The 14,837-nt window shown below is 40.1% G+C and overlaps 1 protein-coding gene across 2 annotated transcripts in view; it reads left to right on the forward strand.

Moving 5' to 3' along the window:
• Positions 1–14,837, forward strand: part of CREB5 (cAMP responsive element binding protein 5) — a 259,903-nt gene that overhangs the window by 181,974 nt on the left and 63,092 nt on the right. For both annotated transcript variants that reach the window (XM_051612169.1, XM_051612170.1), the window contains 2 exons: positions 3,136–3,262; positions 4,805–4,915. In XM_051612169.1, coding sequence (XP_051468129.1) covers positions 3,136–3,262; positions 4,805–4,915 — 238 coding nt within the window. The remainder of the gene's footprint in view (positions 1–3,135; positions 3,263–4,804; positions 4,916–14,837) is intronic.

Raw genomic sequence — 14,837 nt, forward strand, 5'->3', positions numbered from 1 at the left:
ATAAATACCAATAATTCCCTTTTGCCCAAGTCCCATATTCCCAAACTCATTAAAGCAATTTTGGAAATTTTTTTGGCTCTTGAACATACAAGCCAAACTCAAACCATGCAGTCCCTTGAGAATCACTTGCGCAAATTGCATAGGTCAGGCCAAAATAAGTTTCTGTCAAACAGCCTAACACCTAAGCTTATTATGAAACTGATGAATTGTACAAAGGGTCTGTATGTGGGGCAGTCTCAGAATGACTAAATGAGGGAGGCTGTTGTCATGGTACTTGTTTTACTGTGGTCCCACTGAAAACTCAAGTGATACTTTTATTGAATGCTTTGCTCCTCTTAGCCAGCACAGTTCCCGCAGGCTGTGTGTGTCAGCCCAGAGGGCTCCAGAGCTCCAGTGGGTCGGTGGGTGCACACTTCAGTCTCATCCCAGGACAGGCGTGAGAATGCTTTCTCCTCCCCTGCCCTTTCCTCCCTACCTGCTCTCCTTGGTGGAAACACTAGTGGAACCCCAGCCAGAGCTGCACTACACTCTGTTCTGTTCCTCAGCCCCTGCAGCATAAGGTTCTTAGCCCTTTGATCTGGTGACCATGGCACAGACTTGAAGGCAAAAGATAGAGAAGACCTGTTTGAGCATGTTGTCTGCTGCTCTGCAGGGCTGTGAGGATGGCCCAGTGGGAAGTGGACTCTGCTTGTGTGGGGTCCAGCCTCTGAAAACCAAACTGAGATGGTTCTCCTCGCATTCTGCCTGGTATTGCCCCATTTTTTTCTTTTCAAAGGATCATTGAATGTTCTTTGTTTATGCTGTCCTAATGATTCATCAGTCCTCTTGTGCGAATGAATGCTGGTACGTGGAGCATCTGTGTTTTAAATAGACAGTAGGATGGGTCAGGGGCTGGGTACTTTATATTTTCTGAGTTAATTTTTCCTGCACTACATCCATTCCACTTACACCACCTCCACAGCTCTCCAGGCGTAGCCTTGTGCTGAGCTCACCATCGAGTTCCCTATCCCAGAAGCTGATTCACGCTCCTTCCCTCAAAATACCATGTATTTGGGAGACATTGTCTTGAGTTTATTTGGGAGGGTATGAAGATGTGAAGTACTTCATATTCCTCCATCAGCAGATAACCAGGGAGGCATAGGATGAGCTTTTTGTCTGTATCTGAGATACATTTATTGTTGTTTTCATTGTGTTTTTTTGCCCCCTTTGAGTAAGTATTGTATGTGTTTTGGAGGATTCTTTAAACAATCTTCCAAACACAGGCCTTTTCTCTCCATGGATAAGCAAGACAAAAGGATGGGTTCAGTCATGTGCAGCTGCTAAGGAGAGGGCAGCTGAGGGCAGAGGGGCAGGAGGAGCAGGAGTGTCTGGGTACAAGGGAGTGGGCAGGGAAAGGATCTAGAGGTGGCATTTGTTGTGGCAGAAATGTTTCTGGGGGTCGGGCTTGAAAAAAGGATGGTTAAAGGACTGAAAGTCCAAGGATGGGGAATAACTGGGGAGTTTTAGGGAATATGGGATTAGGTGGTTTGATCTCTGGGCAGAAGAATATGAGACTTGTAGTTCAGAAGAAACTGATGTTATAATGAGACAGGGACCTCCACCTTGGGAGCCTGGGTGTGGTGTCTGTGAACAGGATGTCTGTGAACCCTACTGCTCACAGCCTTTGGCCTCTTTGCTTGTTGATAGATAAATGGACATGACAGGTAAAGTTAGAGGAGGGGTGTATGTATTAACAATTGCCTTATCACTTACAACTGGAAGGGCAGGAAGTAAAGCCCCATCATTTGGTGTGACATGGTTCAGACCAAGTGGGAGAAGCAACTGTCTTCCCCCTCACAGCTCTGAGGTTATGACTTTGCTTCCCTGACTAGCCCAGCCCAATTTTGAGGCTTTTGTGGCTAGCTGTGGATTCATCACTGAAGGAAAGGTTGCTCCCACTAAGGCTGAAGACCAGCTGTGATGTTTAGAGGCTCCAAATGTCAGACTCTTTCAATGCTTCCCCCTGCAGAGGCTCTTTTTGCTCAGGGAGCCCACTTCTCTCTGGTCCTTCTCATACCTTTATGGATATCTCTCCTGCCTAATAAAGTGTAAACCATGTACTGCACTGCAGAACATGCTGCTCTGGAAGAATTTAATATGCCAAATGTTTGATGTTTGTTGAGGCACTGCATGTGACAGCTTTCTTGTTTTCATGCTAACAAGCTATATTTACCCCAAACTCCAAGCAACTCATACCTTTTTCAAAACTACACAAAAAATAATTAAAAGCTGATTCATTTAACTGACTTCCAAGACCACATTCTTAAAGGCTGTTTTCAAAGAGTAGTCCCAGCTTTGTTTAATCCATTGATTTTATGATTATTCTTCTTTTTGAGTTGGCCTGCTTTCTCACATGCACTGTTTTCCCTGTGCTGTACTTAGAAAAATCCTTCTAAATCTTTTGAAGTCCTTTTGCCAAAATAACCCACTCTGCTTTTTTACAGTTTGTACTTTATGCCTTTACAAGCTTCTTAATCAGAATGTAATTTTGCTAATTTTCTTTCTTTTGTTTCCCTCCATTTTCTGTACCCTAGTGACATGCTAACTGGTAAAATTGGGAACCTCACTTTGGAACAAAGGCTTGATAGAGTTTCACAGGAGGCAGTATAAAGAGATAGATGAAATACTAATTTTAAAGTAGTTTATTTACAGGTGATAAATTTTCAAAATTCATTTAAGTGTTTAATTTTCTGTCATAGTCTGCAAAACTATCATCCAGATATTTTTGTTTCCCAGGGTTGAGTTTACAGCAATGCACAGATGTGGCATGCCAGGAAATTTTCATGCTTTGTCTGTAGAAATCTTTTGCTGGCCAGTGAAAGATGCAGAGGTGCAGAGACTGAGACCACCTGTTGCATTTTACATTCATGTTCTATCAGACTAACTATACTGGTGCTGTGACTGATAAGTAGTAGATGGAAGGTGATCCATATGTTTCTTGAAAACTTTCTATTCTACTGATTTATGCAGGAGAGGACAAATGCTGGATTGGCTTGTCTGCCTCTGCTTGTCTAGAGTTGCCTGTGTGTAGCAATGGCTGGCATGGTAAGGCTTGTTTTGGTCTCTGAGGCCCATAACACCTTTCTTTTCTCCTAGGCCTGTCCCAGGTTCTCTGTCTTCACTACTGCACCTACACAACCGACAAAGACAGCCTATGCCTGCCTCTATGCCTGGCACCCTGCCCAACCCCACCATGCCTGGATCTTCTGCTGTACTCATGCCTGTAAGTTTTTTTGTTTGTTGTTTTGTGATTTTAATAACCCTTTCAATATAAGACATCTGGGTGGGTAAGGGGTGGAGATGGGCGAGGATGGTAAGGGGAAAAGGGGGATTGGGAAATTGTGTTTCATTCTATGAGACTCAGTTTGGACAACAACCCAAGAGTGATTGACCATGGGAGGAAGGAATGCATGGCTTGTTCTGGCTCTGCTGATGCAAGGGGGACATTCCACAGGGCTACAAAGATTCAGGTTTGGCTGCTATCTGAGCAGTCATTAATAAGTTATTAATTGGTAACTTGTCAGTAAGGCTCTCCTGGAATACCAACCAGGAAGTTCAACAAAAAATATATCAGACATGTCACTGTGAGCAGGTTTTTTTTTCTGGCTTGGTTCCTAAGGAATCTGAAACTGATCAAATATCTCACTTCAGTGTAAGTTCAGGGGCTTTGAGTTCCTGCAGGAGACCCCTCTGAGCATCTCTGGTTGCAGACAAGCAGGTGAGCTCTGGCCAAGAGCCCTAGAAATGTGAGCATGGAGGCAAGACAGACCCTGTCAGCTTTGGCTGTCCCAGCTGCAGCTTCTGCCCCACAGCCCTCCTGACAGAGCCCTGGCATAGGCAGCTCCTTTGCACCAACAGGCAGTGGGATATTGCCCTCTTCTCCAGGCCCAGCACACATTCTTGCTGGGATCGTGGAGGGTGGGACTCACTGCCTCACTACAGGGCACAAAAATATCTCCCCTGCTTGGAAGAGCTCAAGAGGATCTAAAAGCTTCTTTCTTGTATGAACCTAAGATTCAGGGGACTGGCCCAAAGCAAGACAGGATGCTCAGCTCCTGTTGATAGCAGCAACATAAAGCTACTCGTTGCCCTTACCAGGGCTTGCCTATTTTCAGGGAAGACACTGCAGGAAATTCTTTTATCCAAACTTTAGTGCCATTAGGCTTTGTTTGAAAATTGTATCCCTCACATCCTAGTGCGATTAGCTTGCAGAAAGGGCCCAGAATAACCAGGAGGAGCTCTGATTTGTTTTTTGCTATCTCAGCAATAGATGAAAGCCTCCCTTACAAGACATATGGAAAACTCTCCTCAGCTGAGCAGTCCGAGTGAAGAAAAAAGAGCCAACTTGTTTTTCATATACTCAAGATTGTAGATTTTTATTTATGTTTTTAACAAGCTAAGTTGGGCCGCACTGACAGAGGAAGCCACAACTTTATACAGTGGTACTTTTAAAACCACTTAACTCGAAGTGTTGTTATACTGAAAAGGAGAAAATCATTACAAAAAAGCACAAACCTGGGTGGCTGCTACATTTGTTTAGTAAAGAACCTTTTTCTTTATAACTGGTTGTGAGTTTTCAGGGCCGATTCTGATGAAACACACTCCAGTGTGCATACACACATGCAATTCAAGACACAGATTGTTATTTTTCCAATCATGACTTGAAGAAATAAAGCTGAGTCCATTTAAGTAGAAACCAGGCATTAATTCTTGCTAATGTCTCCAGACATTTTCAAACCTTTTTTTTTTCTTTTTCTTTTAAAAGATGGAGCGACAAATGTCAATGAACTCCAACATCATGGGGATGCAGGGGCCGAACCTCAGTAATCCGTGTGCTTCACCTCAAGTACCCCCAATGCATTCAGAAGCCAAAATGGTAAAAAAAGAAAATGAAAAAACTAGGTTTTTCTTTTCTTATATTGGTCTTGCATACTGGTTACCCAGACAGTGGGGGATGTAGCCAGACACTGCTTACTTCATTCTTAGTCATATGTTATACTCTTTTTTAATATGCTGCAGTAAATTGCCTTTGTGTCAGTTTAGTTTATGAACTTCCAAGATGTTACTAGTCCTAGCTGAACTCTTGGTGAGATGAATCTGAAGTGAAGAGTGGGCTATCTGATCCATACTGTGTTAAATAGGATTTTTAATACAGATCAGTAGAATTTAAACAAATGGTCAGGCTGGTTCTCTGATGGTGTCTGTGCTCCGTAAGATGGCTTAAATAAAATTGTCAGTTAATAATCAGCAAAGTAAAAGGTGTCTGATGTGGAGGGAGTATATATAGTCTTTGTTTTTTCCATATAGGTGCATAGTGTGTCAGGATAATGTCAACGTTACAAAAGCAGATCTAACGATGTATATAAAATTGGGGTATTTTATTTTGCTTGAGTACTACAAAGGTGTTGCTGTCAAAAAGAACAGTCAGAATTTAGACAAAAATTATTTACTTATATGGGTCAAATGTCACAGTGGTTTTTAAAGTTGTGTGTCTTACAAGGTCAAGGCTTTTCAAGCATATGTACTGGTATAGGATTAATGTAGGTAAACTAAATACAAGTGCAAGGTTTCCCCATCTGTATATGCACTCTTATGGAGGGATTTGGCACTAGTACCCTGGAACCAGCTTTATGAATATAGAAGCACTTGGGCTTTTTCGGTTTCAGAATTGCATTTTGTTGGCTAGTGGAATAATGAGAACAGAGGTTTGCAGTTTAACTCTGTAGGGTTTTTATCCTCTCAAGATGTCTCATCATAGTGGAAAACAGGAGTAACTTCATTGAACTTGTTTCAGTGGCATTATGCCAAGGTGAAATTGTCATAAGTGAGGGAATGAAATCAAGCCGACAAAGATTAAGCAACCACATGTTTTTATGTATTTCTACTTTGCATGACTGGTACAGCTTTTAAAGTTGTCATCTATCCTGAGGCAAAGAAAAATATCTTCTTATCTATAGGTATTGTGCATGCAAGAGACTCTTGGTTAAGATCAACAACATATGCGAGCTTTTTCTATCTGTGCCTTCTTAGATTGGGTAGGTCATGCCTTCACCTCACTTTTGGTCTGGGTTAAGCTGTTAACCCAACCTCTGTTAACACCCCCTCTAAAACCACACTCCGTAAACATGCAGCCAGTTGGCCAGAAGAGGAATGATAGCCAAAAACACTGGCTACTCCAGCCAAGGAAAACCTGTGGTCAAGAGTTCTCTCTCTGCTGTACCACACAGTGACGGGGACATGCCAAATGGCAACAGCATCTGCAGCAGAGCTTGTTAAAACTTTTTGGAATAGGCAAGTGTTTTTTCAACTCAAGCATAGCTGAGCCAAGCTAAATACTCCTTGGCTGAATAAATCTGAAACTGGCATCTGGTTTGGGGACTAAAGGTTCTGTAATTTACTCTCCCTCCACCACCCCCTGCCTTTTTTTTACTGGAAGTGTGAGGCTACTAAAGAACAAGATTAAATTATTGGTGCATATGGTGAGAATTCTGTGCTTTAGTAGCTAAAACTGTACATTAATGAAAATTACTTTTTAATGTGGCTAAGCAGGTTTTGTCCCTAAACCTAATGTATGAAGGCATGGTTCTTTCAGGGAGACATTGCTATCAGTTCTACAACAGAGTATAGTGAACAACCAGCCCTTTTGCCTCTAAGGGGCTTTTTGCCACTCTGCCGAAAGTGGAAAAAATCCACATGCATTAACTCTTAAGAATAAGAGGCATAATTCAGAGCTCTGGGACTTTTTTTCTTTTTAAATGCAGGTTTTTTGAATATTCTATATTCTGGTTTTATCCTTTGTTTCTGTTTGAGCACACATGTAATGTAAAAAACCTCTTTGTTTAGTCACTGCTATGAGCGATATGATGTATTAACAATACTCTGCATGAACACAAACTGGAAAAAATGTAGGAAGTATTCAGAACAAAATTATTTCTTACATGTAAGTTCATGAATTATAAATCTGAATCATCTCTATTACAAGCCTGTTTGCTCTTACTATTAACTATTTCATTTAGCTTTGTACTCAAAGCATTAGACTTCGCATACTTTGGCAACTCTAAAAAAAAAAAACAACTCCTAGAAGAGGGTGCTTAGTACCTTACTGGATTGTGTCCTGCATTAGGAAAGAATTTCAGATTTCCCCAAATTCTGCTAATACTATTACTGCTGGTTAATCCAGCACTCCATATGTTCTCTTTGGCCAGCTGTGCTCTGTGAAGAATATATGTGTTGAACCCTACACAGAGAATCTAAGTTGCTTGCAGCTAATGACTGCAGTATCTGGAGAAGTTTGAGAGACTTTGGGCCTGATTCATCAACCATCTAAATCATGCATCAGCCACAGCAGATGGATCCACAGCTTCTTTGTGCCTATATGACAGAAAACAGAACAGACTCTAGATAATAGAGGCCCAGATGTGAGACCAGATCCGTCTGGCGTCAGGAAAGTATGTATCTGAGCAATGCGAGCATGATTTGGTGTGCAGCAGTCTTCACACTATTTGGTGATGCATGTGACTTAATTTACTTGTGTAAAATAAATATGAATAATTAATAGCAGCATGGATGCTGTGCCAGATTTTTTTAGAGGCAGAAGATAGAAGGCAAAAGATTCACACCCTTGATTGGTCCCTAATCAGTTTGTATTAAGGAAATGGAAGCCAGTCTGATAAATATGGGCATATGACAAGCACCCACACAGACACATATAGAATGTGTGTTGCATTAATGTTTCTATCATATGTAATTTATTTATCTATTAGTATTTTAATAAACATTTATTCTCTGACATTTCTAGAAATCCATATTCTGCCACCCAAGATGCTGGTTTAATTTTTTAAGGATAATGTTACTTCAAATATTAAAGTGTTGTAGATGACATCCCAGAACTGATTTGATTTATCACAATAATCTCAGTTTCCCTCACAGTGTGCCTCTCAATTAGGTTATCAACTAATGCTTTAAAACTGTCCTAGTAAATGAATGAGTGAACATCTAAATCAATATTACTTTCTTCTTAGATTCAGAGCTGAGTGGATAAAACCTTTATGCTGCCCACCAAAAATACACATTAATTTTGTATGAAAATATACTGCATTGGAAAGTGGAGGAAATGTAGCTCTAAGTATACATGGTAAAAATATGCAGAATAGCACATGTAGCATATTAACATGTGGTTCAGTAGGCTGAGATTATTGTGAACTCAGAATTGTCAGCAGTGCCTTTCCCTTAATATACTGCTAACATACAGTTTGGTTTGCAGTTTCAGAGTATTCAAGGTTTTATAACTCGGAAGTGTAATATTGTGTGGGTTACTGGAATGGGAGATAAATAGTGTGCACTGAAGTGCTGGAAGACTGTGACAGCAGGTCTTTTTGGTGTAGCTGATACCTCTCTGTCTGAATTTTGCAGGGCATTGATCTTTACCTGTAGAGATTTATGGCTCTGAGAGGACGTGTAAAAAGCAGGCTGGCAATGAGAACAATCTAAATTAAAAATACAGGTTTTGCTTTGATGTGTTACTCTTTCTTCCTTTACCCTCTCCCTCTGCCCCTGACTGGATATTTAGTTTTATAAAATTCAAGTAAAATGTAGTGTGTGTGGCTTGGCTGTGCCTGCTTTCCTGGCAGAACCTGTATTGTTCTTTAAAAAGAAGGAAGAATTTATTTCCATATCAGAAATGTGTAGAGTTGTGGATTATTGGTTTTGCCTTATATGCATTACTAGGTGAAACAGTAATAATAAGAAAAATAATTTGAAAGTGTCTATTGGATTTAAGAGTGAAAACACAACCAGCAAAGTAATAAACCAGTACTGAGCATGTTTCTAATTATAATGGTAAAATATCCATATTAACTGAACCTCATAATTTACCTAAGAATGCTGGACAGCTTTGGTGGATGAGGAGGAGAGAGGTGAAAGGAATTGCAGTTAGCCAGTTGTTATCGGCATAGATTTTTATTTGACTTAATGAGAGTTAAGGGTCCAGATCCTACAGGTGGCTGTGAAAATCCTGGTCCAAGTGTTGCTCGGCTCTCCATCCCAATGGAAAGGTGGGACTGGCTGCGGGTACCTGGGTAGATTGCGTTCAGCTTTCTGATGAGCACTGCTCACTTTCTCCTGAGGCGACCAAGCAGAAAAGGCTTGGCTGGCTTTCCTCGGATGCAGGCTCGGGTCTGCGTTTGGACAGAGTCTTCTGCTGCTTCTTATTTTACAAACAACGTGCCTTTCTGTGCCCATGAGCTGTGGTGGTACAGGAGAAACTGCCAGAGTAAGCTCTTACCCCCAGCCCAGGTTTGTTACTCAGCTCAGCCTTCGTAGAAGCTCTTGGATGCAGAAACCAGAGTGCTGCCCCAACAGCACTGGCATCCTGGGGCAGCTTGGGAAGGGCATCCTGCTGAGTACCAGCTCTGGACCCAGGTCTGTGGGGTTTCCATGCTGATTTAAGGCTGGAGGCTGGCACAGGCAATCTGGGCAGGATCAGTGCCACTGAAGTGCCAGGTTTAGCTACTTAACACTTAATGACTGGAGATACTTTGTTAAATGTAGTAAATGGTTTGAAATCCATGTTTTCCTATCAAACTGCGGGGGTAAGGAGCCACTTTGGTAGAGAAAAATGCATTGCTTCAGGGCCAGAAGGCTTTTCTTCACTCAGATTCTGCACTACTAAACAGAAAGAAAAATGGCACATCTCTGCAGGGCTTTCAACAGCAATTGCTCATCTTGTCCTTCACAATACAGTAATGAAAGCAGCGTAAGAAAGGAAAAAAGTGCAAAGTGAAGCCTTCCAATATATATATGAAAAAAAGACTTGTGACGAAATTTCCTGTGTCACTAACTGAGTAATGTTTTCAAGGAAGGGAAAAGCTTGTTAAATAGTAAAAAAACCCACAGTGCTTCTGAAACTTTTCACAAAACTCACTGTTCTGAAATTGCATCCCCTGTTACATTTTCTCTTATGTTTTAAAGTCCCCAAAGCCAATCTTCCAGTGTGCTCCTGATCTGTGCTTTTAAATCCTCCCCAGGCAGTAGCTTTGCCTGCAGACAGTATGCCTTGCTGTGGATTAAGGTATTATCTTGATGGGTGAAGCTAATCATGTTTTGTTTTGTTTACTGAAACAGGACCTTGTACCCGTCATGCCTAAATGTTGGATTATGAGTTAGGCTGGGTAGGAACTAATTCTTCTTAAGCTGTCAGTGGCTCAGTAACTGCAATAGAGAAGCAAGGTGGTTCAGTTGCTCCCAGCCCCTGTGGATACGTGCTGAATATTTGATCTCGCTTCTCCCGAGCACATACAAATTGCTTTGCTTGTTGCAGACGCAAGTTGTAACAATTCCTTGCATTTTTCTTTCTTTGTGTCACTTTATCCTGCGGTGATCTTATCAGCATTATTTCCCTGGAAGAACTTGGATTTTCATTATTTTGTTTGCCTTGATTCAGCTGGGTGTTAAAATGACCTCGCTTTCTCCCCCACCCACCAGCCCTCACCCTTTCTCCTTCCCTCTGTTTCTCCACCACCCTCTCTTTCCTCAGAGGATTTACCATCTTTGCAGATTTGTTTCTCTTTCTCCTTTTCCCTCCAGTGTCCACCCTGATTTTGTAACCATAGCAATAATTGAATTAGAGTCCTAATATTTGCTTGCTGTAACTATCATCTAAACCAATACATGAACCTCTGGGTTTTGTATGTTACAAGGTTTTGAAACTTGAGTCAGATGCAGCCGTATATGTGAGGACAACTTGTTTGGTGCTGAACCATTGCTTCCAGAAAAGGTTTTGTTGTGTGAAGTTGTGTGCCAGTGGGAGTGGTGCAAGTAAAAGCAAGTCCTTATGGTAGTGAAGCCAGAGAAAAAGGAAATTATAAAAATAAAAAATGAGGTTGTGTTACAGGGAAGTTCTGCTTCACATAGATATATTTCAGTCTTTTGCTTGGAAAACATACAGCTTTCACTTTCCAAGATTTTTGCAAGAATCACAAATAATGGAAGTTGTTTTGCACTTTAGACTGTTGCACATAAAGCCCGACATTAGCTTGGGATGTGTGACTGCATCTCATGACGAGATTTGGAGTGGATGGGATGATGTTACACACTTTACCAGCTCTGTATTTTCACCACTCAGGACACAAGCACTGGAAGTGAAATTTCTCATGGCAATAAATCTCTTTTTTCTGAACAGGCTTAAAAAGTTTCTAAAAGCTATACAGTAGCTAATGAAGAAGTTTATTAATTATGATAGTGTTCCTGCGAGATAAATAATTTTAGACTGTTGAACTGAGAGAGAAAAGTGAAGTGACTCACTAGAGGCCACACAGTTTGTCAGTGGAAGAGCTGAAACAAGCACAAAAGAATTTCTGGCTGCCACTTCCAGAAAAGACAACTTCTGTCTGAGTAGAATTTATGTAGATTTTTTAAAAGTTATTTTTAATTATTAATATCACTAATATTAAGATAATTGTTGAAATATTTTCAGCACTAGCGAAAGAATGGGGAGATTCTGAACTCCTCAAGCTTACAGGGGATGCAGGCTCTAATTTTGGATTCAAAGCCATATGAAGGCAATGGTTTGTGTTTGGATTTAATGCCCCTGAAATTTCCTGAACTTTACTGAGGAGATTTTGGCTCAGAATGACAGAAATTAACTGATCTTCTGAGACTTCTGTCATCCGAGATGATGGAAGCCTTGTGAGATCAGCTTCCCTGGCAGCGTGGCTTTTACTGAAATCTCTGGAGAGCACTTACTTTCACATACTGTCAACTATATCCAAACCAGGACTAACGAATACCCCTGTAGAGCTCCTTCTAAGATCACAGGCATCTTTGAAATACTGCTACAAGCTGTGTTCAGTCTGAGGAAATGCTCACAGCATTTGTTGTTTCTTCTGTCAGATATGCCCAGTGACACTTTTCAGCAGTGGGAGGGTTATATACTGTCTTCCAGATGTTCATTAGTGCAATTTCTCTTATTTATGTTCAGAGAATTATCAAGGAGGTAATTTAGAAACTGAGACAGACTGGGTCTCCCACCCTGGAAACACTTACGCAGCAAACTTTGCTCCACTTGTGGTTTTTACTAGCAAAACTCTGGCCAGTCATGTTTATCTGAGATTTTAGTTTATTAAATGCTCTGAATAATCTTCCCAAATGTGCTCTGTAGTCAGACTGCATGTACTGTAGTTGGTCTGTATCCTCCTTATACTACAATTACTACATAGCCCACCTTACCAGATTCCCCAGGGTACCTGAGTAGTCTTTACTCACAGCTTGTTGCTCATGTGCGATTTCTCCCCAAGTTACTCTGCTTTGGATAGTTTACCACAGTTTAGTTAACTTATGCTACGAGGAAGACAGCAAAATACTCCCAAGTAACTGAAATTATTTCCGATTAGTATAGCAGAGGTGGAGGAACATGGGCTTTGACCAGCTAAAGATGAGCTTTGAAGTTACTAAAAGACTGTCAATCTTTTAGAAATATAATTTAACTTATGCAAAACAACCCTTTTCTAGTAATGGATGTCCTATTTTTTCTTCTATTTTATATTGTAAAGTCACATTGAAACCAGCTCATTACCATATGGAAAAAATGTTCAAAAAACTTATTTTAAGATAGTATCAAATTCTTAACTTGGTAACAATATCAGTCTGGAAGTTCTTTAATTTAGGATTGTTACCCTCATTATATTATGTTTTCATTCATGAAAGCTTGGTCTTTGTGGTGGTTTTGTTTTGTCTGTGTTTTTGTTTTGGTTTGGTTTTGTTGTTGGTTTTTTGTTGTGTTTTGGTTTTTTAAGGAAAAAAAAAAAGAAAAATGAAAACTTTTATAAAATAGAAAAACAGCAGTCAGGATTCTTGTAGCTTTGTTTTTCAGTCCACTGGAAATTATTTATAACTAAACAGCCACCTTTTCACTGCAGCTCTCCTCTCCTCAAATCTCCTCTCGTCTCCTTTCTTAGTTTCCACAATAAGTGTTAAGAAAGGAAATGTGTTTTGCCAGCTCTCTCAGCATCTTATATGGACTTCTTCTGATTTATTTTTTCAACTCTATTTCCTGAAGATATTTATTACATACCTTTTAGTGAGAAATTATCATCTCTTACCCCCAAATAATAACAGGTTTTTATAACTGATTCATCATACCAAGCAATTATTGGGAGTTTTTGATGCTTCTGTATCAGTCAGTGACAGGTATTGGTACCTGTCCCTAATGATTCATAATGAAAAATTGCCAGATATTTCTTTGAAACTGGTGGATGATTCATGTTGTTATATTTAGGCCACATTATTCTGGAATGTTTAAATCAGACTTAAAGCCACCTCTGAGTGTACATGTGCAAACATAGAGCACATTTTTAGTTTCCCATCTGGAAAGACATATAAAGTCCAGGGCTGTTTTCAAATCGCAAGAAATATTGTTATATTTTTATTATGGTATTTCAGTTCACACTCATACTAATATGAAAAGTTTAGTAATAGTGTATCCTCAATACTGCCATGAAATGCCAAAGTTACACATGAAGTCCAACGGGATCTAGCAAATGTTTAAACTTTTATTAAAGCCCAAAGCCCAAAATAGACTTTACTAGACCTGTACAAATTATTTTAAATTATGTAAATATTTTTAATATGTCTGGCTTCTGACAGAACACCACTATACACCAAAGTATGACATTTGCTTTACTGTGCCAACTTTTTGCCTTTTTTTTTTTTTTCTTCCCAAAATACCTAGCATCATTACTGGATTTGACTAGAGTCTGCTTTATGTGCTGCCGTGGTTCAGGAGAAATATATGTAAAGAGGATGGACTGTGTTCCCTGACTGTTAACAGAGGCTCTTTACCATGAGGTTAAGTGTGAACCTTGTTTTGGCTGCCAAGGCAGCAGCCAGGAGATACCCAGGATAAGAGTGGGTGAGGTCCTGATCTGCTTTCCATCTGATGGATGTGTGCAGCTGCTCTGAAAGTTGATGTGCACTCTGTGTATGTGTCAGAGAGAAAACCATGCATTTGGGGTTTTGTAACAGATACTGCTCTAACTTGATCTTCTAGGTATCCTCTTAAATTAAAAAATACTGCCTAAACATTAATATCTGAATGTGTATAGAATCTGGACTCTCTGAGTACGTCTTCTGAGTGGTAGGTGACCGTAACATCTAACAATCTGAAGAGCTCCAGCTTTGCTGGTTGAACGTGTACAGGTGTATGTTTGTGCACATGTGCCTGTGTGTAATTTGTGTGTGTGTGTGATTTTGGCATTGGGTTTTTTCCTCCTTCATTCTGTGCACTTTTTTGGTGCAAGCATAATCTTATCCATGCCTGTTTGGCTAACTTTGTTCATCTATTGATTTGTGCATTACCTTATCTTTTGTTAAGAAGCCGCTTTTCCTGAAAAACATCAGAATGTTGAAGAACAATAAATAACTGAAAATCCATGTGTGTTATTCAAAACCCTCTTACTAACATTTAGGTTGACTAGCATTTGCACAAAGAGTGGGAAATATGTTCTGCTGCATTAATTTGCAGATAGTTGTCAGTCTTCTAAATTATATTAGTGGTGGATTAGTTTGATTGGAAACCTGATCCAAGCAATGTTCGAATTAGTTGCATAAGGAGTTCCCAGAGGTAATCTAAGGTTTATGTGAAAACTGGTATATTACTGCATCACTGCTGAGAATTAAAATAGGAATGAATTGCCCTTGGTGAAATTTGTGGTTACTGGGATTGGCCAAGGATACCTAAATCCTTCCTTTCAGAATACAAAGTAGCTTGATCCCATTTTAAAGATTTTAGAAAGTAAAACTTC

The sequence above is a fragment of the Apus apus genome, chromosome 2 (genome assembly GCF_020740795.1).
Source record: "Apus apus isolate bApuApu2 chromosome 2, bApuApu2.pri.cur, whole genome shotgun sequence".
NCBI classification, from domain to species: Eukaryota; Metazoa; Chordata; class Aves; order Apodiformes; family Apodidae; genus Apus; species Apus apus.